At 39.9% G+C, this 27,257-nt stretch overlaps 1 protein-coding gene across 5 annotated transcripts; it reads right to left on the minus strand.

Annotated features, from left to right (window-relative positions):
* Positions 1 to 4,633: 4,633 nt before the first annotated feature.
* On the minus strand, positions 4,634 to 25,340 carry NCOA4 (nuclear receptor coactivator 4). 5 transcript variants are annotated; one of them, XM_067552479.1, is made up of 10 exons: positions 25,039 to 25,340; positions 12,602 to 12,756; positions 11,624 to 11,764; positions 11,324 to 11,412; positions 10,579 to 10,687; positions 9,596 to 9,667; positions 8,724 to 8,867; positions 7,481 to 8,494; positions 7,054 to 7,143; positions 4,634 to 6,523 (listed from the first exon to the last, which is right to left on the minus strand). In XM_067552479.1, the coding sequence occupies exons 2-9, from the start codon at positions 12,740 to 12,742 to the stop codon at positions 7,057 to 7,059; spliced, it is 1,797 nt and encodes a 598-aa protein (XP_067408580.1). In that variant the 5' UTR covers positions 12,743 to 12,756; positions 25,039 to 25,340; the 3' UTR covers positions 4,634 to 6,523; positions 7,054 to 7,056. The 5 variants fall into 5 exon arrangements, with proteins under 5 accessions (XP_067408580.1, XP_067408576.1, XP_067408578.1 ...); XM_067552475.1 differs by having other exon boundaries at positions 8,724 to 8,870; positions 25,039 to 25,337; XM_067552477.1 differs by lacking the exon at positions 25,039 to 25,340 and adding an exon at positions 24,835 to 24,962 and having other exon boundaries at positions 8,724 to 8,870.
* Between the last annotated feature and the right edge of the window lie 1,917 nt (positions 25,341 to 27,257).

The following is a 27,257-nucleotide window of genomic DNA, read 5'->3' on the forward strand; positions in this document are numbered from 1 at the left end:
CTGTATGTTTCTGTGATTGAAAAATAGAATCATTTCTTCATGCAGGCTGTGGCTGGGATGGACTGAGATCTGGGTTGTTGCAGAATAGTTTCTCACTATTAAAACAGATTTGAGTGTTCCAGAATTAAGATAATGTTGAGAAAACTGGTCTGATCAGTAAACAGAATGGCACTGTTCAGAAAGCAGTTTCTGTTAAACCACGCATTTCAGTCTGGTGAAAACTTCTCTCTGAAGTCAAACAGGTTAATTTTTATGCTTTGTGGAGAAATCTGAAACCTTCATTCACAGTAAAGGACAGTTTCTCCCAGAACCATCTTCGTTACACTCACTCTGAGAAGAGTGGGCCTGATTCTCTTTCAGCTACACTAAAGTAAATCAAGAGTAACTCCCCTGAAGTCAACAGAGTAACACGGTTGTTAAAAGGTGGATAGGGGAGAGGAAAATCATCCCTAGTGTGGGCAGAACTGTAAGTAGGGTAGGGGACTCCTTAAGTGTGTATAATACATCTACTGGTTAAAAAAATATTATGGGAGCACCTGCAGCATGCACTTAACATCAGCAGCCTACAATTGAGTACATGCCTCAGTAAGCAACACTACAGAACTGCATAGTGATCCAGGGCTTTTACTAATCCCAATATAGGATGTGGATTTTATTCCAGCTCCTTCTTTTCATAGGTAACCCCTTTGCTTTCTGTTAGCCCCATCCTTGGGCTGTTGATACAGCTTGTCTACAGGAAACCTCTTTACCACACTGCTGCTCTTGCATGGTGCCAGGAAGATCTTACAACACAGAGAGTTAGCTGTCGGTGGAAGGTGTCGGAGAATGTTCACTGCAGGCAGTACTCCTTTTCTAGTTCTTCCTTCCCGTGATTCTCCTGCATCTAGTAGGTGACTTTGCTGTAGCCTCACTGGAATTGTAGCTATTCCCTGGTTCATAGCCATCTGGGACCTGTCAATTTCCTCAGGATTAAAACAAAACTATCTATGCTATGCAGTAAGCCAAGATGAAAGAGGTACAGTAAAGGGTGACTAGGAGTTTATTGTATTGTAGCTCACTCTTGTTTTGTTTTTTTAAAGTCTGAATTAGTAAACAACCCCTTTTACTGTTGGAAAACAGGGCAAGGGAATCTCACTACTCTTGCAACATCTTCACTTATACAACCTTTCTGAAAGAGGTAGCTTTTTAAAAAAAAATACTTCCAATTGAAACAACAGTTCTCCTGTATCAGTGCAAGGAGATCAATAAAAGCAGGAAATAGCCTCTGCAGGGTTGACCTTTACCTTATCTTCTTTCTACAAGAGAAGATGCGAGGCTGTGGCTTTTCACAGGAGTTTCTTCCCTCAGAAAGAGAGCCTCACTTTACCCTCATAGCAACAAGCTAGAGCCAGCTTTTATCTATATAACTAACAAGCCTTTATAATTGAGGTCAATTAACCTGAAAATCAGTGAGTCAGAGGAGAGTAAGAAGCAGGTATTTAATACCACTATAACTGGACCTAGGTGAGAGCAGCTGAGCTGTAATTGGAGCTACTCAAAACTAGATTTTGTGTCTTTCCTTCTTGATAAGCACACAGTAGTGTGAGGAGGAAGAGTAGCTGCTGCTTCCTAATCACTGCTTGTCCTCCATTCTAGCTTCTGGGCTTACATATCACACCATCCCATTGAAAGGGCATGATCTATAGAGTTAGAAGGCCCGTATCATCATCTCTGCATCCTTTGTGGCCACAGGATGATATGCCCATCACATCTGAAATGCATGTGGCCCCCTTTAAGAACTCTCTCTATTCTCCCACCACCTTCATTTTTTCTCCTTTATAGGTTACCTTTAATGTGTGTGTTTTTTTGCTTCTTTATGATGGAAGGAAATGGAAGGTATAAAGGAAGTCTGAAATGGGGGTGAGTGACTGATGTACGTCAAGTTTCATTTTCCTATTTTGCTGGAGACTTTTTCATGAGGACTGAAATACAGCCTGAGCTCAGATCTTAACTAAGAGGGGAGGCAAAGCTTTAACAAACAGCTTGACTCTTCCTCCCACACAGGGACGTGCAAGTTAAATAGCTGAAAACAAAAGTTTTGAAATAAGTTAAAATAGTTCAATTAGTTTTCAGCTGCATGATGTGATGTCAACTCTAAGTCTCTATTCACTTAATTGAAATTCTCTACCTCAAAAAAAGACCTGAATTTCTAATGGGAAAAAAAAATGTAAGGACATGCCCTCTTTTCTCTTGTGCAGGTCACCTTTAATTCATTAGATGCAAAACTAGTAACTAGCCTATATGTTCAAATTCAAGTTGAGACCGTATCTAAAGGCTATATTGGTGTAGTTACAAGCATAGGAAATCTCTCCTGAAAAAGTCTCAAACTGCCTTGAAGTGGTGTCCCCATTAAAACAAAATAGGCTTGTATCAATAGAAATGGAGTTTAATGTATTTTACTGAAGTCAACTTTACTTTTAAAGCCTTGGTTCATGATAGTTTCAGTCACGTCTGCCTACAGTCCAGTTTCATTTAAAGATAAAACTTTAGCTGTTCTGCACTTTGTATGTCAGTTAGGAGATGGACGCTAATCTTTAATCCTCCCTTGGCTTTTGTAACCAAGAATGAATGAATGAATGATAGCATGAAACACCCCAGAGAGGTGAAGGTTTAGAATAAAATACAAGGTCTGGGACTTGCCAAGTAGCAGAGAGCATGGAGAAAGAGTAATTTCAGTGCAGAGTCTGGAAACCAGATAACATCAAGATGAATAATTCAAGGCAATAGTTTTAAACTGCTCACATGAGTTTGAAGATTAAAGAAAGGAGGTAGATGAATGGTAGGTAAGGGGAAAGGCAGGTGGGAGAAAGCTATTTGTTTATAATGATTGGAAAGGAAAAAGCCTAAAATGAGAGAGCAGGCACATGAGAACCTTTGTGAAAGAGGGTTATGACAATTCTTGTTTATCTTCTCTTTGCCAAAGCTGTTTTGTCCTTTTTTTGGAAGAAGCTAATGATGCTGTCTACTTTTCCTCTTCATTGTAACTGGGAATGTGCAGAGCTGCCACCATAAAAGCCAGCTCTCCATATTTCACTAATCAGTTTTAAAACATCTACTCTAAGCAACCTGGCAAGATCTTGCTATTTCAGGTGTGAAGAAAAGCTTTTTCAGATTTGTAAGGCTGTCTTCATACATTCTAAAGGAGCAGCTAAAGAAACTTTTTGCTTTTCACATGCCCTCCCTTTCCAGCCACACTTGTCAAAGTACCTTTCATCAGATTACATTTGGAATTCCCAGTACCATAGTTCCTGGGTGAGGCAGAGATTATTTTTCTAAACTATAGGGGTATATACATTAAACAGCCCCAGCCTTCAGGCACTGGTAACTGGCAGCCTAGCTTCTTCCTGAGCTAAAATGAGAGACGTGCAGAATGATATCCCTTTTCAAAGCCCAGGTCCTAGCAAAAGATTGGACTGTGGTTTGCAGCTTCTCTGGTCAAAGAGAAAGGAATTCTCCCTTCACTCTATTCTGGGGGGGAGGGTTTTAAAAGCTTTGTACTTTACAGAAGTGGAGTATAGTACACATATACACATGAAATTTCTCAATCAGATATGCCTTTTAAACTAATGGGTTTCTAAGGTCTTGTCTACAGTGAAGATTTGCCAATTTGAGGCAAGAAGGGCTGACTATACCAGTAAAAGTTGCAGCTTAGAGCATTTACCCTGTTTACACTATGGCTTTTCACCACTGCATTTATTCCAAAAGCTAGAATTCCATGTAAGCAAGGCCTCAGTAACTTCCTTCGCTGCAGCACTGTTCTGCATTCCATGAACCTTAGCTGATTCTTTCATGAACTATAGCTTACTTACCAGCAGTTGTTTAGAGTGGGTGGCCAGTAGATAGATATATCTATGTAGGATAGCCATTCTTTTCCAAACAACTGATAAAAGTGGCAGAGAGGTGAGCACCCTCTGAAATGCATTTGTAAAAGATGAAAAAAACAGCAACAAAAGAGATAAGCTTGCAAAGGTGGGAGCAGATACTAAGGAAGCTTCTACTTAAGTCTGGCCTTAAGCTTTGCCCTGCCCAAGCTGCCAGAATTTGGGAATTGAGGAGAAAAAGCTAAAGCCAGGAATTGCTTCTTCAGGTTTCATTATCAGACAGGGGAAGAGGTTTGATAGTGAGGTGTTGTCCTCTCCCCCATGCCAAGTTGCTGTCCAAGAGGACCAGCACCTACAAGTTATAATGCCTGCATTAAATAAAGGATCTTGAAGTGGCCAGTTGCTCTGATTAGGGCTATCCTTTTCATCTTCCCCTCTGCAAGGACCTAAAACAAACACCTTCCAGCACGTAGAAAGGGCCTTATAGTATTCCTGAGGAGGCATTTGTGGCTATTCCCCTTGCTGTGCCTCTTCTGAGTAGCTTCAGTACTAAAGAGCACCCATGCAGCCTATTGGACAGTCCCATAATCAGCCATAGGACGACATGCAAATATGTCAAATGTTTGTGGTTAGAGCCACAAATGATGACGGTGGAGGTTATAGGGAACAGTACAATTACAGAAAGCTGTAAAGAAAATTACAGAAAACTGAGGAAACAGTTTTAAAAAATCCCCCAAATACACTTTTTCCACACAGAAAAAAACCACACTCACTTTTGGCTGCAATATTTTTTAATGGAAAAGACTCAACGTTGTATATATTTATTAGCATTAACTAAATTGGGATTGTGTGAAAAGCAAATGAATACACACCAACAATTTTAAAATGAAGTAAATATGAAATTAGCACTCTGATTAAAGTTAAAAGGATTATAAAGGTAGGTTGTACATCAGACATCATTAAGTTCAATTGCTAATCAAAACAGGCTATCACTGGAGTTATTCAGTGTAGTCTTTCCATGCAGCAACAGGGGATATTGTCAGGTAAAAAGTTCAAAAACACTTTCTATTTTCAGTAAAAGGCTCAACCTATTCAAAAAAACACATCTTAAGTGGTCCGTTAATCTAAAGCCCTTATGGAGTTTTATTTTCAGTGTGCAAAGGGCCAAGATTTTTTAAAACATTAATGCACAGGTTATCAGAACATAGTGATACCACACACTTTCATACTGTGTAGCATTAGGCAAGTGGTATTAAGTTTCAGTCCTTAAAAGATTTCCTTTCTGCACTGAAAAGCTGAGGCCATTTTTACTCCAGACAAGCTTTAAGAATATGTATTTTCTAAAAATCAGAAAAAAGTTAATACAACTGAACAGGAAATTAATTTAGAGATTAAATAATTGCTACTTTTTCATGCAAACTAGCAAACGTATTCCCCATTAGCTCCTTGTACACCAATAGCTTTAGACAAGTTGTGCACTGTTCCATAAGGGCTTAATAAAATGTGATCAAAATTAATCTGACCACTTCCCAACACTTTGATACTAAGGTGATAGTTACCTTAAATATCTAAAACAGGTTGAAAAAGTGGTGGAATCCATGCAGGTCAGCAGCTGGAAAACACACTGCACAGGATTACACCCTATTAGAAGGCTTTCAAGCATCCAAACTTCCATTTTTGTTAAGTATTCTGAGATGTTTCCATTTCTAACTGTATTTGTCTATGTCCAAGAAACACGACTACCAGCAGTTTATTCAATATGTTAATTCTCTAAAAACAGAAATCTTTGGGTCACTATTACTTTTTTTTGGGGGGTACACCAATTCGTTTCAGTAAAATTCCAATTGTTACATCATCACATGCTGGGCACATACTAGCTTCAGAATTATTGATTCACAAAGATTAAGCACTGAAAAGTCTTGTCAGTTCAAATGCAATTTTAAACAGATTGGGCAACTGTTTCACTTCTCAGCAGCTGAAGATCTTGTTCACAAGAAAAAGCTGACCCGAAGGTCGGTCTTTAAAAACACATCTAACAGTTCTCTCATCGTGTGTCGGGGGTCAGAAAAAGTGTATTTCTTTCAAAACTTAGAATACATTTAACAGCCTTGGGCTGAGTTGTACATAGGATGCAAACAATAATTGCCATCCTTCAAAGGTTCACAAAAAATTGTTTCCAATTACGGAATAAGCTATCTAAAAAAGATAGAACCTTTCTCAAGATGAAGTTTTAGAATATTAACGGCAACCTTTTGAGTAAGGAAACTGCAACCCTATAGAGTACAGTCCAAACACCAGGGATGTAGGTTTGAAAGCACCAAGACATTTCATTTTACAATTGCTCTGGGCTTCAATATGCTTTAAGTGACAACCCATAAAAGAAGCGTCACATAGGCCCACAAAACACACAATCTTACTAATGCCTGTTAGGTCAATGTGCTTATATTCACTGGGCCTGCACTCGAATCAGTTGTAACACGAAGTTTTACCATAACTCAGTTACATATGAATATAGTTTGTCTTTTAGTTCAAAGTTTGTAAGAAAAATAAAGCAGATTAGTCAGACACAAACACAATGATTCAGCAGACTATAATCACACAACATGGATGTGTGGTGATCAGCAGGAAGATGACTTGGTTCTAATGCTTCAGGTTCCTCACTTCTACAACAAAATTCAGAATGCACAGTTATTTTCTTTTGTTCTTTGGTAAAAAAGAAAGTAATATTCTGTGAGAGACAAGTGTACAAAAGGGACATTGGAAATGCTTCGCATGAAGATACTACTTCTGGGGCTGAGTTTCTTGGAATTGATGGGTTTCTTTCCAGGAAGTTAAAAACCCAAATATAAGGACTCTGCCTTAAACTATATGACAGATACCCAAAATGAGATGCATAAAAATTAAGAAATCAATTCCAAAGTAAAGTGTAATTTACCATAGGACATACAAAGATTTAATATCAATTTACTTAACAATGGGAATGATTCCTTCAACATCCCATGAGGGGAAAAACAGTGGAGGACAGGAGGAAGTGGGTGGGAATGGAGAAGAGGGAATAAGATGAGCTGCTAAAAGGCAGATACAAGAAGGAAAATCATATGTTGCTTTTAACATTTAAATTTAGATATCTTCAAGAATTAAACAACGCACAACTGTGTTTATTAGCAATGAATTTTTAATTGATAAATCTTACCTCTTAAGGAGTCTGGTACAGCCACTTTTCTCTATCTCCATTCAGTTTCATACAGGCAAAAAGATCACAAACTGTAGGAAGGCCATAGTCCTGAAAAAGGGAATGTCCTTAATTATGTCCTAAATGTTTTATGTCCTAAAAAGTTAGCTTTCCTGTGTGTCTGCAATCTTTTAAAGGGGTCATATCAAAGAAAGTTAATACTTCTTTTGACATGAATCTTGGCTACATTAGCTTTACAAAGTTAGCTAGATTTTCAATACTGAGAGCTGTTTTATTTCAGCACTCTTAAAATAGTGGTTGAGCACTGAGGAAACAAGATTTTTTTAGAAAAAGCATGAGTTTGGTGTACGCACAGGGCAAGAAATAACTGTTTAAGCCAGTATAATTACCAGTGTATCTAGGAACAAACATTTAAAACTATGCTCACTTGTGCTTTCTTGCGCAGCAGCCATTTATCTTCCACTGAAGCCTGGCTGACATTTTCTATATTCTTTGAAGACAACACCCAACTGTTGACGTTCAGAGGAAGGTGAAATGGGGCCAGGAGGTCTAGAAAAGGACTCTTGAAGCTAACTTCTGCTTTCTCCTGGTTTGTCTTTTCTTCTGTGTTTGCTGCTTTGTGCTCTGCTTTGGCTAGCCAGGTTGTCAAAGGATTCTCAAGCAATGCTTTCAGAGGTTCTGCAACCTTCATTGAACTATCCAGTTTTACTGTGGTAGCTGGCTCCTCAGGAAGCTGCCTGGAGGGATGAAGCCAGATATTGACAGCAGATTTAGGTGTCTCAGGCTCCGGGTTCAACACAGGTGTCTGGTCCACTGGCATGCCATTTTTATCCTTGCCCTCTTTCTTCAGGAGCCACTTGCACAGAGCTTCCTTTTCACAGCTTTCATCACATATACACTCTGAAAAGCTAGTGCATGGCTCATTAGCTTTGCACACATCTTCCACTTTAAATGGGGCCTGGGTGTGCTGTAGAAGCCAGACACTGCTGGTGGATACTGCCGGTGATTTCTTCACATCTAGATGCTCATTCAGGCACTTAAGATTTCCAAGATTTTCTATCTCCACACTTTTCGCCTGGCTGCCACGACAATTTGTGCAGGAATCAGCTTTGGGAAGCCAATCATTTATGTTATATTCCTCCCTAAAAGATTTAAACATACATTTCTGTTTCTCTTCTGAAGCACTACTTTCATTTTCTGTGTTAGAAGGAGTAAGCAGCCAGTCAGAAATGTCCATGTCTTCTTGCTCAAGAAACTCTAATTCATCAATCTTTTCAGTGGAAAAGGAGGAGCGGATAGTGGAACTGGAGCTGTTGTGCTTATGGGAATCTGTTTTTTCAGACACTTCTTCTCTTTGATGATTCTGCAGGAGCCAATTTTTCAAATCTTTCAGATTTCCCCAGACTTCCTCAAAATAACAGACTTTGGATGAGTTTAAATCCTGAGAGGGTGGGGAAAAAATTTAGGTCCATTTAGTAACAATGAATATTCTGTGTTCAGTTACTGTTTGTACAGTAACAGTTCATAATATTTTGAGAATCAAGCATGATGTAACAAGGGTAAGGCAGACATACAAGAAAAGTATAATGGATACACTTCCCACTCTCAGTTGCAGCAGGATACTACACAGTTCCCTTTAATATATCTCATTTAGTATATGAAGAGCATACCTGGCTGGTCTCTGGCACATGCTTTTTCAAAAGCCAGTCATCGGGGTTGGTGCTGGGAACATATGGAGCATGGCAAATGGTAGCAGATTTGCTTCCAAGCAGCCAGTCACTGAGTGGGGAACCCAATGTTCCAGACAATAGTTTCTGCTAAAAAAGAATTTCACTGTAGAGGCAGACAATCTAGAGAGAATCTTAGAATGTACAGTATAACCAATGTATACCAATATTTATTAACCAAAAGAAGAACCACAGAAGTCCCTTCTCACATCATCATAAAAACATCTTCAGTCATCTATGTGGCAGAAAGCCAGCTTACTGCTGCGTAGTTTGTTTTTCCAATTGTTTCTAATAATTTAGAAACTGGACTGAAAACAGTTCTGTGTGTATACTTAATTTGTATGACCCACAGTAGTTCTGAAACTTATGACCCAATCACTGCAATCCTTTTAACATGAAAAATACCTTGAACTTTGATGCATCTCTGTGCAGGTGCCTGCATGGTACCTCCCAGCTGAACTGTTGCTATACTACTGGAATGGTTCCAAAATCCTAGTCTGGCAAATTCAGGACTCCATTTATCATCTACCATTTGGATTACAAGAGTCAAGCTGGAGCTGTCCCCCAATGTGCAAATTAACTCAAATTCATTTTTAAGGAGCTGATGTAAGGGAAGGTGGCAAAAGCAAACTAGAACATTCATCCAACAAGCCTTTTGTTTTAAAATACACCTTGCCAGGTTATTACTGGCTATTCATTCTGCAATTCGTTAACAGCCATAAAAGTTACTAGTTAGAAAAGCTGATAGTATTAACATAATCTTGCTATCTATCTTTAGTCAAATCATTTTTGCAGAAGACAAATATTCATTTTACCTGTTCATGTTGGGCCAGCATGCAGTTCTGCACCAACATCCAAGGGGAACTATTTTCTCTCTCAGGAGTTTGCTATTAAAAAAAATATATATGAACGATAACCATTTTCCTCACTTTTAAAACTCAACTTTATTAAAAAACCAAATGTTTAAACATTAAGGCTATAATGAAGCAGCATTAAAAGCACAGTTACAACTGGCAAATTCCTTTTGTACCCTGGTAACGTCAAGGTTACCGAACATTGTTTTTAAAAAGGGAAAGGGAAAAGCCTTCAAAATAAAGATATTATAGCAAATTTCAGTCTAGAGCAATTAAAGCAGAATTATTTCCGTATTTATAAAGGTAAATGCTCCCAGGGGCTTGGGCATGTACCTTTTTAAAAGCCATCACCAGTATTACCTACAACTGGCATCCTTGAAAGAAAATCCCCACACTAAATTCCAACTGCTACAACAAAACACTCCCACTATCACCGCTACTCCCACTCCCTTAGAGCTAGGCACCCTAATCTCCCAATCAACCTCTACCAAAACCATATTTGTATGTTAATTAAATGCTGTTATATTTTAGGAGGGGCTGCTGCACAAAACTTGACATATATAGACTGGCTGCAGATATAACTGAGGAGATACTTTTGAAATGGACTTCTTGACAAACCACGAATAGCTGGGGTTTTGTTATTATATAAATATCACATCCCACCCATGTGATCATGATCCTACCTGTCTGTTCAAGGAATTCTAGATTTTTTTGAAGTTGAAAATAAGAGTTGCCATATGCAATGGTTATTAAGTCACTGAAAGTATAAATTATATTACTAAAGCTATATTATAACATACACAAATACTTTATTTCAACTACAGCTTTAAAATGAACCCACTTGAATAAATGACTTGACGGTTCTGCAGACACTCTCTCCCCTTAAAAATATCTGAACCAAGTATTTTCTACAGTGATCCTACTGGGAAAGCCTTAGTACTCACCATTGTTTTAATTGAGCCAAATGATGTGATGGCCTGGCGAAGGAAAGATGCATCAGCTTCAAAGTTCAGGTTGGAAGACTCTTCTGGTTTGAGGGTCAGACTGCCCAGTCTGAAAGAATTAAGCAGATCTTTAATAAAAATCAAAGTTTGCCCATAAATTTAGTTAAATCCTACACTAGTTTTAACCTTATAAAACAGACAATATTTGTATAAAAGGTTTTAATTGGCTGTGCTGCAATCAGCCAAAAAAGATGAACTAAGTTGAATTATTTATTTAGCTTTCTATGTAAAAATAAAAACATGTCCATCCAAGGCTCTACGCAGGAGAAAAAGAGAAATATCGAGCAGAACACAAAACTCCTCTCCCCACTCACCCTTCTTCCCAGATCAACTGACATCAAACCTTAACCTCTGCAATAACCTGTACAAATAGGTGTGCTTGCATTACCATTTATGATATCCTAACTTTTCTGTAAAGGATCAATTTAAAAATCTTACACTGAGATTTTCAAAAGCAGTCCTGGGTAGTTAGCCGCACTTATCGTCTATCCTAGACTGTTTGAAAATCTCACCATTGCTAAAAAAGCAATTACTGAAAATAGCAAATAGTAAAGTATTATAAAAACATTTAAGATAACTATGTAGAAGAGATGGACTACCGACATTATGACCAAAAAGCAGTTTAAATTCAATGTAGTCAAAATGAATAGCAGTCTCATTTATTCATAACATGTAATATTTTTACCTCTCCAGGCACACTGAAATCTGATTGACTAGGTCATTACTATGGGGATGTTCCAGTTGGTGGATAAGACAATTGAACTGTCCCAGCAACTATATGAAAAACAAAACAATATTATTGCCTTGGCTCCAGTAAAGGCATCACATATTCAAATTCATACTCTTACACAGGATGAAATGCATACACAACACAGGATATACCTGTTCATGACTAATTTGTACTTTAACATGAGTATATACGAGCAAGGTCAAAGTTAATTAAGGGCAATATATAGCTAAACTGAGTTCAACACACAAATCTTACCCAGTAGAGTTGGTGTGCTTGCTGTTGCAAGGTCTCTTCTTTGAGCTGCTGAATGAGATCTACCTGTTCAAGCAGCCAAACTTCACGACTGCGCAGACATTCCATATGACGACTTATGCAGCTATGAATCTGAGCTTTGACCTGCAAGATAAATACCACCTCCATTTAATATTTCTGGAATGTCTGCTGAATAGTTCAAATCAGAGAAAATGTGGCTACCCAATTCCACAGTAAGATGATATTAAATAGTAATATTTGTCATTTTTATATTCATATCACATTAACACTTAGTCACCCAAAGTCCCTAATCAGAATGAGGGCACCACTATGTATCACAGGCAAGCAGAGGCAGCAGGATGGGGAAGATGGGAGGGGAAATGTATTGACACACAAACAGACATTAGCCTCCACCACCTTCATTTTACCCAATAAAGCACATTTAATGTACAAATACAAACCATTTGCAAATCCATGTCATTACAAGTTTATTCATCAAAGACATGGGCTTTTACCCAACATACTTACCAGTTACCTCACTGCATTCCCATTGAAGGAGTACCCAAATACAAAGGATAATCAGTTTATTAATGCAGCTGTACCACTACATATCGTTTGTAGCACCTTTATATCTTACAGTTTAACAAAGAGTTATTTCCAGTGGCATAAATAGTGAATCACTAAAGAAATCCCATTACAAATAAGAAACTATTAATAAAACCCAGAGACCAACATAAAACATATTCTAGTCAGATCATGCAGTTTCTCAGCATCCACTTAATTTTGCCTGGTAAGGTTAGCAGTGCTCAAATGCTTATGTCTTGTAAAGAGTATAGTTGATTAACAGTGAGATAACGGTGCTTCTATGATAGATTTCAGCTTACTGTCTCAGGACCCCATGTATGTTCCAGAAATACCAATCAAAACTATGGTCATAGACTGACAAAATGTTAAGACTTTTTAAAAGTACATTTTAAATACCTCTCTCCAGTTGTCTTTAATTTGTTGTTCAGCCTTGACAATTCCAGCAATAGCTGACTCCAAGTCTTTCTTAGCTTGAAGGCACTTCACAAGAGGCTCCTTACTGCAGGAGCTTCCACTCCTGTCCTGTGGTGGGCTCATTCTTGACAGTATTCCTAAACCACAAGGAAATTTTGTTTTAACAACAGTGAAATGTAAATATTTCCAAAAGTCCCTGAAAGGATAAGAATGAGATGGGCTGTTCTGAACAGCCATCTGCATCTACTATCTCAGTCAGATTAATTTATTATTGAAAACACATTTGAAGTGGAACTTTTCTGAAGGTCAAAAGACCTAATACTAAAATGACTAATAATAAAATAAGACACTAATGTCCGGTAACTTGTACAACTCTATGGACAGCATATCTGAATATACCAGTCTTCGGCTTGGTTGTCTTCTCTGTTTAGATATTGCAAACTGCTGTGTATCAAATGTAATGTGCTACGGAAAACACTTTGGGTGTTTAACCAAGTTGCCTGGAAAAATATTCATGAGGTGTTCACATCAAGGTTTTGAGATTCTTCAGGGTAATTTTTCAGCATAGTAATTTACCCACACTAACAATATTAAAAGATGTACTGTGCTGCTAAATATTAATATGCTGAAAACTTCCCAATTAGATTTCTGTTTTCCAATGCTTTTAAACTTTTTTCTAGCTAAGGAAGACATTCCTCATGGAGGATGGATGAGGTCCCAGATGACTGTAGCAGGGCAAATATACTACCTATTTTTTAAAAGGGGAAAAAAAAAAAAAAATGAGGACCTGGGCGGGATTACAGACCTGTCAGCCTAACTTTGATACCTGGAAAAATACTCTAAAAAATTATTAAATAATTAATTTGTAATCACCTAGAGGATAATAGCGTTATAAGGAATAGCCAGCATGGAATTGTCAAGAACAAATCATGCCATATTAACCTAATTTCCTTCTTTGACAGGGTTATTAGCCCAACAGATGGGGGAAAGCTGTAGATATGATAAAGCCTGACTGTAGTAAGGCTTTTGACACAGTCCCACATGACAGTCTCGTAAACTAACTAGAGAAATATGGTCTAGATTAAATTACTATATGATGGGTGCATAACTAATTGAAAGATCATACTCAAAGAATAAATTATCAATGGTTCAATGTAAAACTGGGAGAACATATCCATTAGGGACCCACAAGGTTATATCCTTGGTCTATTCAATACTTTCATTAACAATTTGGATAATGGAGTGGAGAGCATGTTTTTAAAATTTACAGATGACACCAAAGTGGAAGGGGTCACAAGCATTTTGGAAGACCAGAATTTGAAAGGACCTTGACAATCTGGAGAATTAGTCTGAAATTAACTAGATGAAATTGAATAAATTCAAAGTACTACACTTAGGAAGGAAAAATCAAATGCACAGATACAAAATGGGGAATGACTGGCTAGGCAGCATTCAGCTAGTACTGGTGAAAAGGTTCTGGGGGACACACAGGATGACAAGTTAAATATGAGCCAACAATGTGAAAAAGCAAATGTAACTCTGGAGGGTATTAACAGGATTATCGTATGTAAGACACAGAAGGTAACTGTCCACTCTACTTGGTACACGTGAGGCTTCAACTGGACTAATGTGTCCAGTTCCGAGCAACACATTTTAGGAAAGATGTGGACAAACTGGAGAGAACCTACAGGAGAGCTACAAAAACTAAGTTTTAGAAAATATGACCTATGAGGAAAGGTTAAAAAACTGGGCAAATTTGCTCGAGAAAACAAGATTGAGGGGATTTGATAACAGTCTTCAATAGCTATTATACAAGCTATTAGTAAGAGGACAGTGATTGATGGTTCTACATGTCTGCTGACAGTAGGACAAGAATTAATCATTAATCTGCAGCAAAGGAGTTTTAGGTTAGATATTAGGAAAAGCTTTCTGACTATAAGGATAATTAAAAACTGGACTACCCTTCCAAAAGAGGTGGTGCCAATCCCCCATCATCAGATGTTTTTAAGAACAGGTTAGACAAACACCTGTCAGAGATGGTTTGGCTACCTATCCTTAGGTCCTACCTCAGGATAAGGAGCTAGACTAGACAACCTCTCGAGGTCTCTTCTAGCCCTACACTTCTATTATTCTATCTTTGCTAATATCAGCCACCAATATGCAAATCGCCACTTGCCAAGTTACCTAGTCATTTCAGTCATACACAATAATTTGTTAGTTCAAATTTCCTTTAACCAGTCATTAATTTGAGACTTGCCTAAATAACCTCTGATTTTATTATATCAGCCTACAGAGCTCTATCCATCCAAGAATGTTTTAGAAAGTTTCCCCTGGTTGTAACAGCAGTTTAGATCTACTGGGGTTTACACAAGGGTACACAACATTTCTGTCACTGGTGGAGCTGAACCTACTTTCGCAGCATTAGGAAATGTTTAGAAAATGCTGATGCGGTATTCTGAGAGGCCTAATTAAGAACAAGAGCTAACAGATTCTTCGGAGCTGTGCTATAAAACATGAGATTCACTTAAAAAGACTATCAGGAAAGTGCAGTATCTATGGCCTTCTCTTAACTACGGAAAAGGGTAGTTTAGACTGAGTTTAAGTAGCAAATGTTAGCTAAGCCCAATGTACATCCCACCCTTTTCCTAGTCAGGACAAACCCTATTCTAAAAGCTGTGATTTTTTTTTTTTTTTTAAACTCACAGCAGTTACAGAGTGAGAGTTTTGTTGAAAGACTGAACTACACTGCTTCCAATACATGTTTTTAAAAAAGACTAATTACCTCATCCTATCCCCAAAAACACCAAGGGTCTTACAAAGATGTCAATAAGCAAACTAAGACCTTTACATCAATGCAAATTTTCTTATAATACATAAACAGCAATATAATCTAGCAATACATTTTCTTTCAGACTTCTTAACGTGTAAGTCACACCATCAGATTCTCTTTGATAAGATGATGTAAATATAAATGAAGTCTCACCACCAAAAGGTCTGAATAAGTCAGGTTACACAACCTCAGACTCATTACTGAATTTGACCCAAAACTTTTAGAAATCACCCACCAACTGTGTGTGTACAAACTGCTCAGTTTCAACATATCCTGAAGTGAAAAGAGCTGAGATACAGTATTTCTGCAGAAAGTTCTGTACATAAGCATTTTATAAACAAGGCAAAAGGTTAATGTGGTTAGAATTCTGCAATGCATGAAGATCTATACCACATTTATAGATACCATATCACTATTTTTTCCCTAATGTGGAAGGGCACTTGTTCCATGGAAAGGGACAGAAGTAACATTTTGTATGTAATATCAAAGATCACACCAGGGGTTGTAAAATAGTTATTTCATCCAATATCTCCTCCTCTTGAGAAACATACAATCATATTCAAGCAAAAACTGTAAGAGTACTTTAATTCCTTTTTTAAATTTACCTAAGTCTGCACCAAATTATTCAGGATGCAGAGGGCCAAGCTACCTTTTGCTTTCACTTGAATAATAGATATTTAATTCTAATATTAACACAATTCATTTACATTTTCAATTTATAAAACTTTTGTGATCCTTCTTCTTGCTAGTGATTTTCAGTCCAAGAGAAGCCTAAGTGCATCATTTCTGTTTAATTTTAATGTTCAGAGGACACTGCTAACTTAATTTATTTTTTTAACTAATTTTTTAAAAAAATTCTGATGCAGCCTCCTCTGAATATGTCTTGAGTTCTCTTTTTAAGTTTTTTTTTTTTTTTTTTTAAAGGAGTTTTCAGCTCCCCTGCTAATATTAAGCAGCATCTTTTGGGTGAGCCAAAAGCAAACTAATATGTTGGTTCTCTTCCCTTTACTTTCTTGAATGACCCTGCCTGCTACGCTGCTATGGTAAACTCCCTTTTGCGTAGCCTGGAGAAGAGTGTGAATGTGAGCCCATCCCCCAACCATTACATAAAACCAATGGTGCTACTGAGTAAGATGGAAGTGCAACTGCCCAACAAAACAAAGAAATTGGATATATATTAAGTGCTATTAAATGCACCTAATTAAATTGAACTGACCTTTCAATTACAGTAATCTTACCTACCAATTGTGACAATAGTAGTCAATTTTTTTCAGAAGATGTGATTTTGTTCAAGTTAACTTTGCAGTATATAGTTTCTATAAATAGTGAGCTTGAAGAGGTTTTGTGAAAATTATACTGGTTTTACACATTTATTGAATGCAAAACCAGAACAAGTTTCAATATTTTGCAACTTACACATTTTAAAAGAGTAAAATTGACAATGGTCAATTTCAATTTTGCTAGACCTTTTAGGGAAAAAACAGCAATAGCATGGATAGGGTTATAAGTAAACCACTGATCTCCCATAATCACCAACTAGATTTCTTATTGCTGACTGGTTTAGCACTCTGTACAGAACATTTTGTAAGCACCACATATAGCATCTTTCAAGATACTTTAAAACTAAACTACACATACACAGTACTGATGAAATGCAACCACCTCTGGAGTGAGGTGCAACCATCAAGGATGCATCTACTTCAGCAAATTTTGTAGCCGTAATTCACCACCCTTCGACTATCATTACCAGTGGTGGACCTGAAAGCTGTAGAATAGACAGGCCTCATGTATTTTACTACCTTTTCATCCAATTCATCTCTATTCTTCAGAACTACCAACCATCAGAACAGCCCTATTGGTATATTACAAACTGTTTGTGCAGGCAAGACCCAACTAGTTTTCCAAAAATGTAGAGTTGTAGGCAATTTCTGACCAAGGCCATTCACAATGCATGCCACTTGATCTTTAACACCCTCTTTTTGCAGAAAAAGAGACTCAGTTTTTAAGGTCAGACACAATAACTAAAGAATGAAGGGCCGAATTTGAGGGCTTGTCTACATGGGACACTCAGGAAAGTTAAACCAAAGTAACTAAAAGTGTGAAGGTAATGCACATAAAGCATATTATCAGCCACTACCCCAATGCTCTCATTCAAAAGTCAAGTGCCTTAGTTAACTAATTTAAGCTCTTTCTGCTCCAAGTAGCTGTTAAAGATCCAATGGCAGCCTTCAAGAATGTTCTTAGCCAAAATTGCCTAGCTTAAGCTACACTGAATGAACTAAGGCCACTTATGCTGAAGGTACTTGCCTTGCCACTGTCTCAATTATGTCTCATTGGTACAAAGCCACTGAGATGTCATGCACCCTAAATCACATGCAGAACAGCAAAATTGAGCTGTTTCAGACATTTTATACTTCAAATCTTTCTAAATTAAAAATGCTAATTGCAATGTCTTTAAATATAGGTATAGCATATTGGTGATGTGATACTGCAAATGTTCAGGGAAAAGGCTGCCTGTACATCTTACAACTTGTAGGATGAAAGTTCCTACATTAGCTGAAACTGCACTTCCATCCAGCATTTCTATTCAATGATGGAAATAATTCAGCAGTGACTCTGGTTATTATCAAGCTTTTAGTATTTTCTCTTTCCATATTCTCGTTAGAAACATTGATTCATACAGCTTTCTACGATTCACCAAAACCCTCTTTTAAACAAAACTGCAATTTTGTTCCAAACACATCTCTCTTCAGGAATGCACGCAAGTTTATAGTACAGAGGCAGGAGCACATGAATCCTTCATACAAAGCAATGCAATTGGATTTTCTGCTAAAAATGTCTGGAAATCAGCAACTTCGCTCGTTGTCTAAGTGACTGGTCCCAAAGATGTTTAACCTGTTCTCATTATTGTTCTATTCTGAATATAACACACAATATACTAACAGAAAATTCATGCAATCACAAGTCCTTATGGTAAATATTTTATACAGATTTTAAACCACACACTCATCCCGTTGTCTTTATGTCATATCCCTGCAGCAAAAGGCCAAGCCGCCCTGCTTACCTACCTGTTTACTGTTCGTCTTCCTTGCTGTGCGCAGTCAGGTCTAATGGCCCTTCTGTAACTCCTGCAAGTTTATCAGCTGTGAGCAGGCTTGGAATCTGCCAGCACAGCCTACTTTCTAAACCCACCCCTCGAGGCCCACGTGGCCAGGGCAGCCACAGCTGATACTCAGTCTTGCACGTATGCACAGAGAGGTGGGGTTTACGGGTGAACAGAGAACTGCCTGAAAACAACTGTGGTTGCAGAGCTGTGAGAGGACAGCCCGGAATGCCTCATGCACATAAAGCTGAGGGAGGAACAGAATTAACTGAATCGCTGCAGCACAAAGCAAGGAGAAGGGGCCGGATTGCTAATACAGAGACAGCAGAGGAGGGCTTGCTATACAGAAAGAACACAGCACAGGAGGATGTCCCCCTCCCCTTAGAGGCACACCTTACCCATATATGGACTTCTACCCTCTGTCCAATAGGACAATACAAAACGGGAAAGGCCACATTAGGGATCTTCAAAAACTGCAAGTATAGCACATGTCGTTCTCCAAACAATGTCCTTTCGGAAATTAAAAGATGGAATTTTGTTTGCCAAACCTGTTTGCTATTAGTTACTCCAGGCCGAGCATGCAATCTGTGTGGCTAACAAATATGGATCCATTTTCTCAGAAAGATCTGTAGTTTAGCCATTGAACCAAATCCTCCACAGTACGTGTAATAGAGACAATCTGTCCACATCGAAATCTTAGTATTTTATTCAGCAAGGTCAAAAATAATTGGATTGAGATGGGAGAACCGTATGCCCTTTCTAAAACAGACAGCTATTACTCTCATACCGTTCTTGTACAATTCCAATGACAACCCCCCACCGCCACTCTCAATAGCAAACCCATGAAGTAAGTTCCTCCAAGGACAATTTTGCTTGTAGGATACTATGCACTAGTTAATGCTGCACACACCGTACTAAGATACCTATAGGCACAGGATGCACAAGACTCAGGGTCCAATTATTTTAATATGTGCCTAGTTTACAATGATTCTTTTAAAATAAGTGAAGTAGCTGATGACAGCTCAACAGGCTTAATGTTTTAGGATGTTTTGGTATTATCCTTGCTCGTTTCAGGGAGTAGGTGTAAAATGCATAATTAGGAAATTCTTTATGGCAAATCCAGTTAATTGATACATGAAAGACACTCCCAATAATTCAGTACAGCTTTTTTACAAAATGGGTTGGAAGTGCTTTCTTGAGTGCAGTTCCTTAGACAATTTTATAAACACCTAATATACACACAGCTAATTAGCATTAGCCAGAAAGCTACATATCTAAGCTATGAAAATATTTTCTCTCTCTCATTATTTCTTACAGTAATGATTCCTCTGGACAAACTCAGTAAATGTCAACAATTATTTAGAAAACAAATGATTAATGCTTTCAGGATATCAATATAGGACTAAAAGATACATCCAGGAGACAGAGAGAGAGGTATCTTTTGATCCAGAATTTTAAATGTATGGGTAAATCTCTACTTCACCCGTCCAAGTGAATAATTCAAAATGTAACATCTATTTTTCTATCATTAGTTCTCAGATAGATTTGAGGTACGCTAAATAAAGATTTTTCCAAACAGTGAACAAATCTCAAAATAAACTATGCTCTTCTTGTATTAAAGACATCTGAAGTTCTCCAAATATTGCTCCAGGACCAGATCTTTTGGGATTAAAAAAAAAAAAAGTTATCTGAGCAACAAGTTCAGTTAGGAATGTACTGGTACTGACTGCCTCAGAGTAATACCCACTTGACAACACTGCACCACTGTAATTGCTCCTGCTTAGATACAAATAATACCTAAATCTTGTATAGTGCTTTTCATCAACAAATCTGAATGTGCGTCACAGTCTAATGTACTTATCCTCACAACATCACCGTGAAATAGAGAAGTATTATAAATTATTATCCCCAAAAAGGACCAAATAAAGAAAATCAAATTCCTATTAAGGGCCAATGTCACAGAAAGTGGTAAAATTATTACAATTCTACTGCATGTTTTGACAGGAATTCATTCTTATATCAACTGATTAAAATTTCCTGTTGTTATAGGGAGTGCTCAAAAACTACCATAGATCATTTTAAAAGCCCTCCACATTAGCTAGGAAAGTATCTTAAATGCTTATATCCAGGCTCTACCCAGCAATACAGGTGGTCAATTAGCTCATTCCAGGCTTAGTATGATTCTTTCCTAGCATATGCATTCTAGTATCCATCCATGTGTCAGTTTAAACCACAAAACCAGAAACTCACTTTTTTCCCCACACATCCAGTCACTGGATGCAGTAATGCATGTTACATACTAAAATGATACATACAATATACTCAGTGAACATGTGGTCAGCCTGTTTTACTTGTTAGGAGGCAAGGAATAAAGGCTGTGAACCAGATGCAATAGTCACAAGCTTTTCACTACTGTTGGTTTTCATTATGGAATCTTGGTCTTTCACACAGCAAGCGGTCAGAGAAAAAAAATTAACAGGAAAATATGCCACAAAAATTGGCAAGGGAGGATTGGGGGCAGATACTTCGTGTTAACATCAATTTACAGAAAGAGTCACAGGCATTGTAATTCTTTGTCTCCCAGTTTCAAAACACTCTGCTAAAGGCTTCAGAAAAGGAGTGTTTTACTCCTCTTCATGACTAACCAGCAGTGAAAGCTCCTCAGCTACAAAATGAAGACCATTATGCATAGCCTCAAGGTGATAGAAGTCAGAATTTTCAGTGCTCAAACTGAGACCTTTTTCCCAGGACCCTAAAGGATTATTTTCCATATTTCTCAGTTCTTGCATTTTTATGTTTTGATCCAACGATCAGGGACCAAGGAATAACTTTTGGTTTAATGAAAAGATCACATGGTTGGGGGGTTTTCCCTTACTGCACAGACAATCGGCAAACTGAACAGAAAACTCGTTGTACCAGCTTTTCATCTACCACACCATCATTTGAATTATTACTTATATAGATTGGTTTCAGAGATTTCAAATGCAGATTGGGCCAGAAACACCCATTAAACTGGTAATTTCTCAACATTACTTACCACGCTAAGAGAATTTTTGGACACGAACAACTTATTCTTCACAGAATCCATCTATACTAGTAAAATGACTTGTTGACTATGGTTGTCAGTAACTGCTCTCCGCAATGATCCCAAATAAGACAGTGTTGAAAACAGTTTAGGTTGCTAATGCTTGTCTATATTAAAACTGAGCTGTCTCCCATTATAATACCAATGAATTGTGGTTCTCCTGAAGTACCCTTCCAGAATGCAGCTCCCACAAACCCATTTAACAGATAAAGTGCTGTAGCAAAATGTAAAGTGTAATCCCTATTATTAGCATTTTTTCAATCTAAAATGGCATGTATTTTATAAAACATGGGTGTCAGCATTCTCCCTCTCCAAAAGAGAGGTCTAAAAGTCTTTGTTGTATGCTGTATCTTATAAAACAGAAGCCACACAGAGTTACAGAAGCTGCAGTAGGCTCAAAACAAGAGAGGAATCTGAAATCACCTTAATGAACAACACCACTTCACATAATGTCTTTGCAAAACTGGAAACTATATATGTTCTTTATCTACCCATGCCTTTTTGGAATAGTATCAAGTGAATTTATGTAGCTCCAATTCCATCCACACTAACATTGGAATGGTTCAGACTGAATGAGTTATAAGATTTGCTCAGAGTTAATGCAGTAATATCAATACACACTTGCGAAACATTACAAACACTACTGTGGAAACGTGTTCCAGATGTTTGAAATGGTTCTGTTAAGCGTTCAAAGTCTTTAATGTAGTTTGGACACAAATGGTCAGCACCCTTCTGAAAGCCTGATTGTGATTTTATTGCATCTGCATTAAAAGTAAATCTTTTTCAGTATCAGTGTGGGGTAGACCTGTTGCTGACCCCATTATTAGTAGGCAGAGATATTTTAACTGCGTCTGCCCCAGTATATTATAGAGACAAGGTGGGAGAGGTAATATTGTTTACTGGACCAACTTCTGTTGGTGAGAGAGACAGAGAGCTCTTCTTCAGGTCTGGGAAATGTACTCACGTCTGGTCTACATTACAGACCTACACTAGTATAACTACGTCACTCAATGGTATGAAATATCCACACACCTGAGCAACAGTTATACCGACCTAACCCCCCATATAGACAGCACTGTCAGCAGAAGAGCATCTCCCACCGACATAGCTAACACCTATCCATTTGACTGATTCTGTAGCTTTATTTGAGCTGTTTGTTCACAGAGACCTAAATGGAGACCAGTTTCCCTTTAGTGTGATTTGCAAATGTAATTTTAATTCTATCTCCTGGAGCAGTGTGATTGCCCCTCAATAACTAAGTTAAATGAAAAAAATGTCATGTTAAATGAAAGCTCTTTATGGAGTCCCCATGTCCATCCCTGTTATAGCAGTTCTTGTTCCAACATGATGTCCACCACAAACCATTCCATTACTTCAAGGCAATTCTGCAACCTCAATGAACGCAGGAATCAGTGAGCAGGATGTGAGGCACATTCCCTTGAAAAAAGTCATACAATATATTACAGTTGTCTACCTTTTTTTACTTTTAGAATATAACAGAGAGGCTTTCAGAGTAAAAAATGTCTGGTATGTCAAAAGAAATAACTTAAAGGAGTTCCACAACATGGTACATGGTGGGTTGTCACAATGCAGGGGATGATGTGACAAGAATGGACACAATAGTACCTGAAATAAAACTAATGTTTTAGGTGATAGGTAGTGCATAACCCTCAGCATGGTTACAGGGAGAGGCATTCAAGATATAATTAAAATTATTGGAATTTAACATATTACCATGGTAAATGACCTTACAAGGAAAATCCAAATACACATCTCTTTAAGACTGCTTCCATATACATCTTCCTTTCCACCTACTCCAGCCCTGTTCTGCCAATTCTGCTTCTCTTGGTACTATTCTTCTGTAAGCACCTCTCTGCCTTCTCCCATGCTACCCCTTTCAAAAACCACCTTAGACAGCTATTTATTTTGACCCTCCCTTCAAAACTAAGCATTTCTGTAACCTACCTGCAATTTTAAAAGAATTCTTCCATACTTTGTCTTACCTAACCTAGATTTAAACTCTTTGCAGAACACTATGCCCACCTATGGCACTGTATTAAAAAGCAAAGTTATAATCACTACAGATAAAAATTTCAAAAATGCTTAAGTCCGAGTGATTCAGGCTTGGCCTACACCTAAAAGTTAGGTAAAAATAACTGTCAGGGGTCTGAAAAAACCACATCCCTAACCACATAGCTATGCTGTCATAACCCCAGTGTAGAAAGCTATGTCAACAGAAATCCATGGACATAGTCACCATCTTTTGAGAAGGCTACACCAACAGAAAACCCCTTCGGTCAGCATAGCATGCATCTATACTACACTACAAGACTGTGATGTTATACTTACACTGACACAGCCTTAGGTTCTTTTGAAAAATTTGCCCTAGATCTAAGTGCCAAAAGTAAGACAAAAAAGTTTTTTTATCATGCCAATATATTTATCCAGAACACTTGATAAAGAATGCCCCTATGTTTATGTCTGATTGTGTAGGTTAGGATGCAGGAAATATTTCACCATTTTAATACAATGAAAATAGAATTTTCAAAATTGTTTAATGCAATTAGGTTCAGTGCCACGCACAATAAAATGTAAGATAAATTAATTACAAAACCAACAGGGCTGCTGAGTCTTAATTTTTAAAATAATTTTTTCCATTTACTGTGCAGCTCAGAGTAAACACACCTGTGCACCTGTCACTTTTTTTAGGGCATCAGCCCGCAGAGAATTGTTTTGTTTTTGCAATGCAAAAGCTCCCTTTTAAAAGAAGAGTCATGTTTGCAGTCACTGGACTTTTACATTTGCAATGACGTGCATACAAAACTGACAGGCTCCTAGTGTTATATAGATTGTGGCAGCCCCCCACCACCCCACCATGTGCTGTTCAAACAGAGGAAGTGTCTAGGACTGCCCTAAGATCCTCGCCAAGTCCCGCACGCTCTGCCTACGCTCCCCACCCTCACCCCAACCCAGCCCATTCACTGCCCCGGCGGGCACTGCCCGTCCCCTCCCCGCTGACGGACAGGGCAGGCAGCAGCGTCTATTCATCTCCGTCCGCCCGCACCACGTCTCCGCGCCCGCACTCCCAGCTACCCGCCCCCGTGCGTTACCCCGCAAGGCCTGAGGCCCCGGCCGGGGGGGGAGGGAGGGGGCCCAGGGCAGCGACGCCGAGCGGCCTGCTCCCGCCCGTCAGTTACCGGCACGAAGGGCGGGGGAGAGCCCCGAGGGCGGAGCGGCGGCGGAGCCCGGCCGGGACGCGGATCCTAGGCTCTGGGCGAGCACGAGCCGGCGGGGTTTCCCCAGCGAGTGAGCACAGCCCGAGCCGGCGGCCACCTGCCCCCAGGGCGCTCGCGCGGTCAGGGCTGCCGTCGTGTCCCGGCGGGCTCGGGCTCCGCACTTACCGGGCGGGGTCTCAGAGTCTCAGCGGTTGTTTGACCTCACGGGCCGGCGGGCAGCTTAGCGGAAAGGGAGACGAGGTGAGCGGCTGCTCTCGCGAGAACTCTGCCTCTCGTGAGACTTCGCGCCGCGGAGCCGTGGTCGGGTGCTGCCCACTGGCGCCAGTGAGGCGCCTCTACACGCCCTTCGCTCGCTGGCGGGCGGAGCTGCGCCTGCGCCTGCCCCCGCTGCGCCGGCGCGTTACCAGCCCGCGTTCCCCGCCGCGCTGGAAGTGAACTGGGAGTCTGGGGCTGCGCATGCTCAAAAGCCCTGCCCTCGACTCGTGACGCGCTGCGCTGGTGCCTTTCTTCCTGACCCGGCCGCCTCACGGGGCGGGGGAGGGACAGGCCGAGGAGAGAGGCGGGCTCAGAGTGGGGAGGGGGAAGGCTGCCAGCGCGGGGTGCGGCTGAGGGTCCCGGGCCGGGGTCTGGCTCGCAGGAGCTCCCAGGCTTGGGGAAGGCAGCGCCTGTCAACCCGGAGCGCTAAGCCCACGGCCTCTTCCTCACGAACATTGCTTTTGCTAAAGGAGGGGCTGTCGGGCGGCACAGATCTCCTTTAACTGCCCCATCCTGCCTGCATCTCAGACAGGATCTCGTCCGGCTGAGTTGTGGGCGAGAGCTCTCCAGCCGTTGGAGATTGCTTTTGTGGGTAGTGTCTGACTCAGCCTCCCTGTCTGAGGGAGACAGACCTGATAAGGGATGGGGTATGCTGCAATGAGTGTGGGGGGCAGGTGGCTCAGCCAGCTCCCAAACCACAGCAAGTTTGGTCAAAGGCAGAGCCCTAAGGCTGCCTCACAGGAAGCCCTAGCTTGAAGCAGAGAATTCTGTCCACTTCTGTCAGTGCCAGCCTCCCCAGCTACCCATCAGCACCAAGCCAAGCCTCCCATTCACCCTCCAACCACCCACTCACCCACAAGCACCCAGCTTTGCTGCCACCCCTCCTGCCCTCCATCATCCAGACTGCTTTACCTCATTTTTCTATCCCCCGCCCACATGGCCCTGCCCACCCTGCTTTTCAGTCCCCTTCACAATCCCCTAACACCCCTGCGACAACTGCAGCACATACTTAGGCCTGGTCTACACTAGAGTTTTTTCAACAAAAGTCACATTTTGTCAACAAAACGGTCCTGGTGTACACACTGCAATGACTTTTTGTCGACAAAACCACCTAGATGAGGGGCGTAGTGCCTTTTTCGGCAAACTTTTAGCGAAAAAGCATGAGTGTAGATACTGTCCTGAGGTTATATCGCTGAAAATAGCCTCCCAATTATCCCAGAATGCCATCCTGAGTGCTGCTCTGGTAAGCAGTTTGAACGCTGCAGCCATCTGCCCCTCCCCTTTCAAAAGCCAGGAAGTTTTCAAGTTAAGTCACAGTGGAGAGAGCTCACTCCACAGCAGCAGCAAATGTCTCTGTATGTATGTGTGTCTCTCTCTCATACATACACACACTCCCTCCCTCCCTGTCACACACTTTCTTTTTTACCCCTTCCCCCTGCTTCTGAGGGCTTGTGTTTGTGTTCAGCAGAGTCAATTTGGCTGACGGCAGTTTAAAAGCAGCTGTCAAACTAGTAGGATGACCAAGGAATGGGATTCAGAAACTTTCATCATGTGGTACTGTGTCTGTCCCGTGAGACATTGCAAACCCTTCCCACAGCACCTTGCGTGCAGTTGCACAGTGGGATAGCTACCCACAGTGCATTGCTCCATGTCAACAAAAGAGTTGATAGTGTGAATGCCCTCCTCTGATAGAAGGAGACAGTGAAAACACACAACAGCGATTTAATTACAGCGGTGGCCGTATACCGGCAAAACTTTTGTCGACAAAACTTTCTAGTGTAGACAAGGGCTAGATAGAAAAGTCCCTTATTCAGAAAATTTTCACTAGCACATAGGTAGCTCCAATTCCTGAGGGAAACTCCCCAGTCTTCTCTGTCCACTAGTGGAGGAAGTTTCCTCATACTTGTTTCAAACTAATTTTTCAGGCCTTCAGGCAAGGAACCAAGGGGATAAGCCTGGATGCCTAGAGAAGGCCCTTTGGCTCACCAACTTTCTGTGTCCCACAGTTCGAGAGAACTACTAATGATTTAAAGAATAGATGCAGAGGTAGGGGTGACAGAGCAGTTCCACCTCCCAAAGGAAACCCATCTCTCCAAAAACAACAGCAGAAACAAAGGTGTGAACAATAC

This window comes from Emydura macquarii, unplaced genomic scaffold, assembly GCF_026122565.2.
Source record: "Emydura macquarii macquarii isolate MOO-44397 ecotype Brisbane River unplaced genomic scaffold, CSIRO-AGI_Emac_v2 contig_1390, whole genome shotgun sequence".
In the NCBI taxonomy this organism is placed as follows: Eukaryota; Metazoa; Chordata; order Testudines; family Chelidae; genus Emydura; species Emydura macquarii.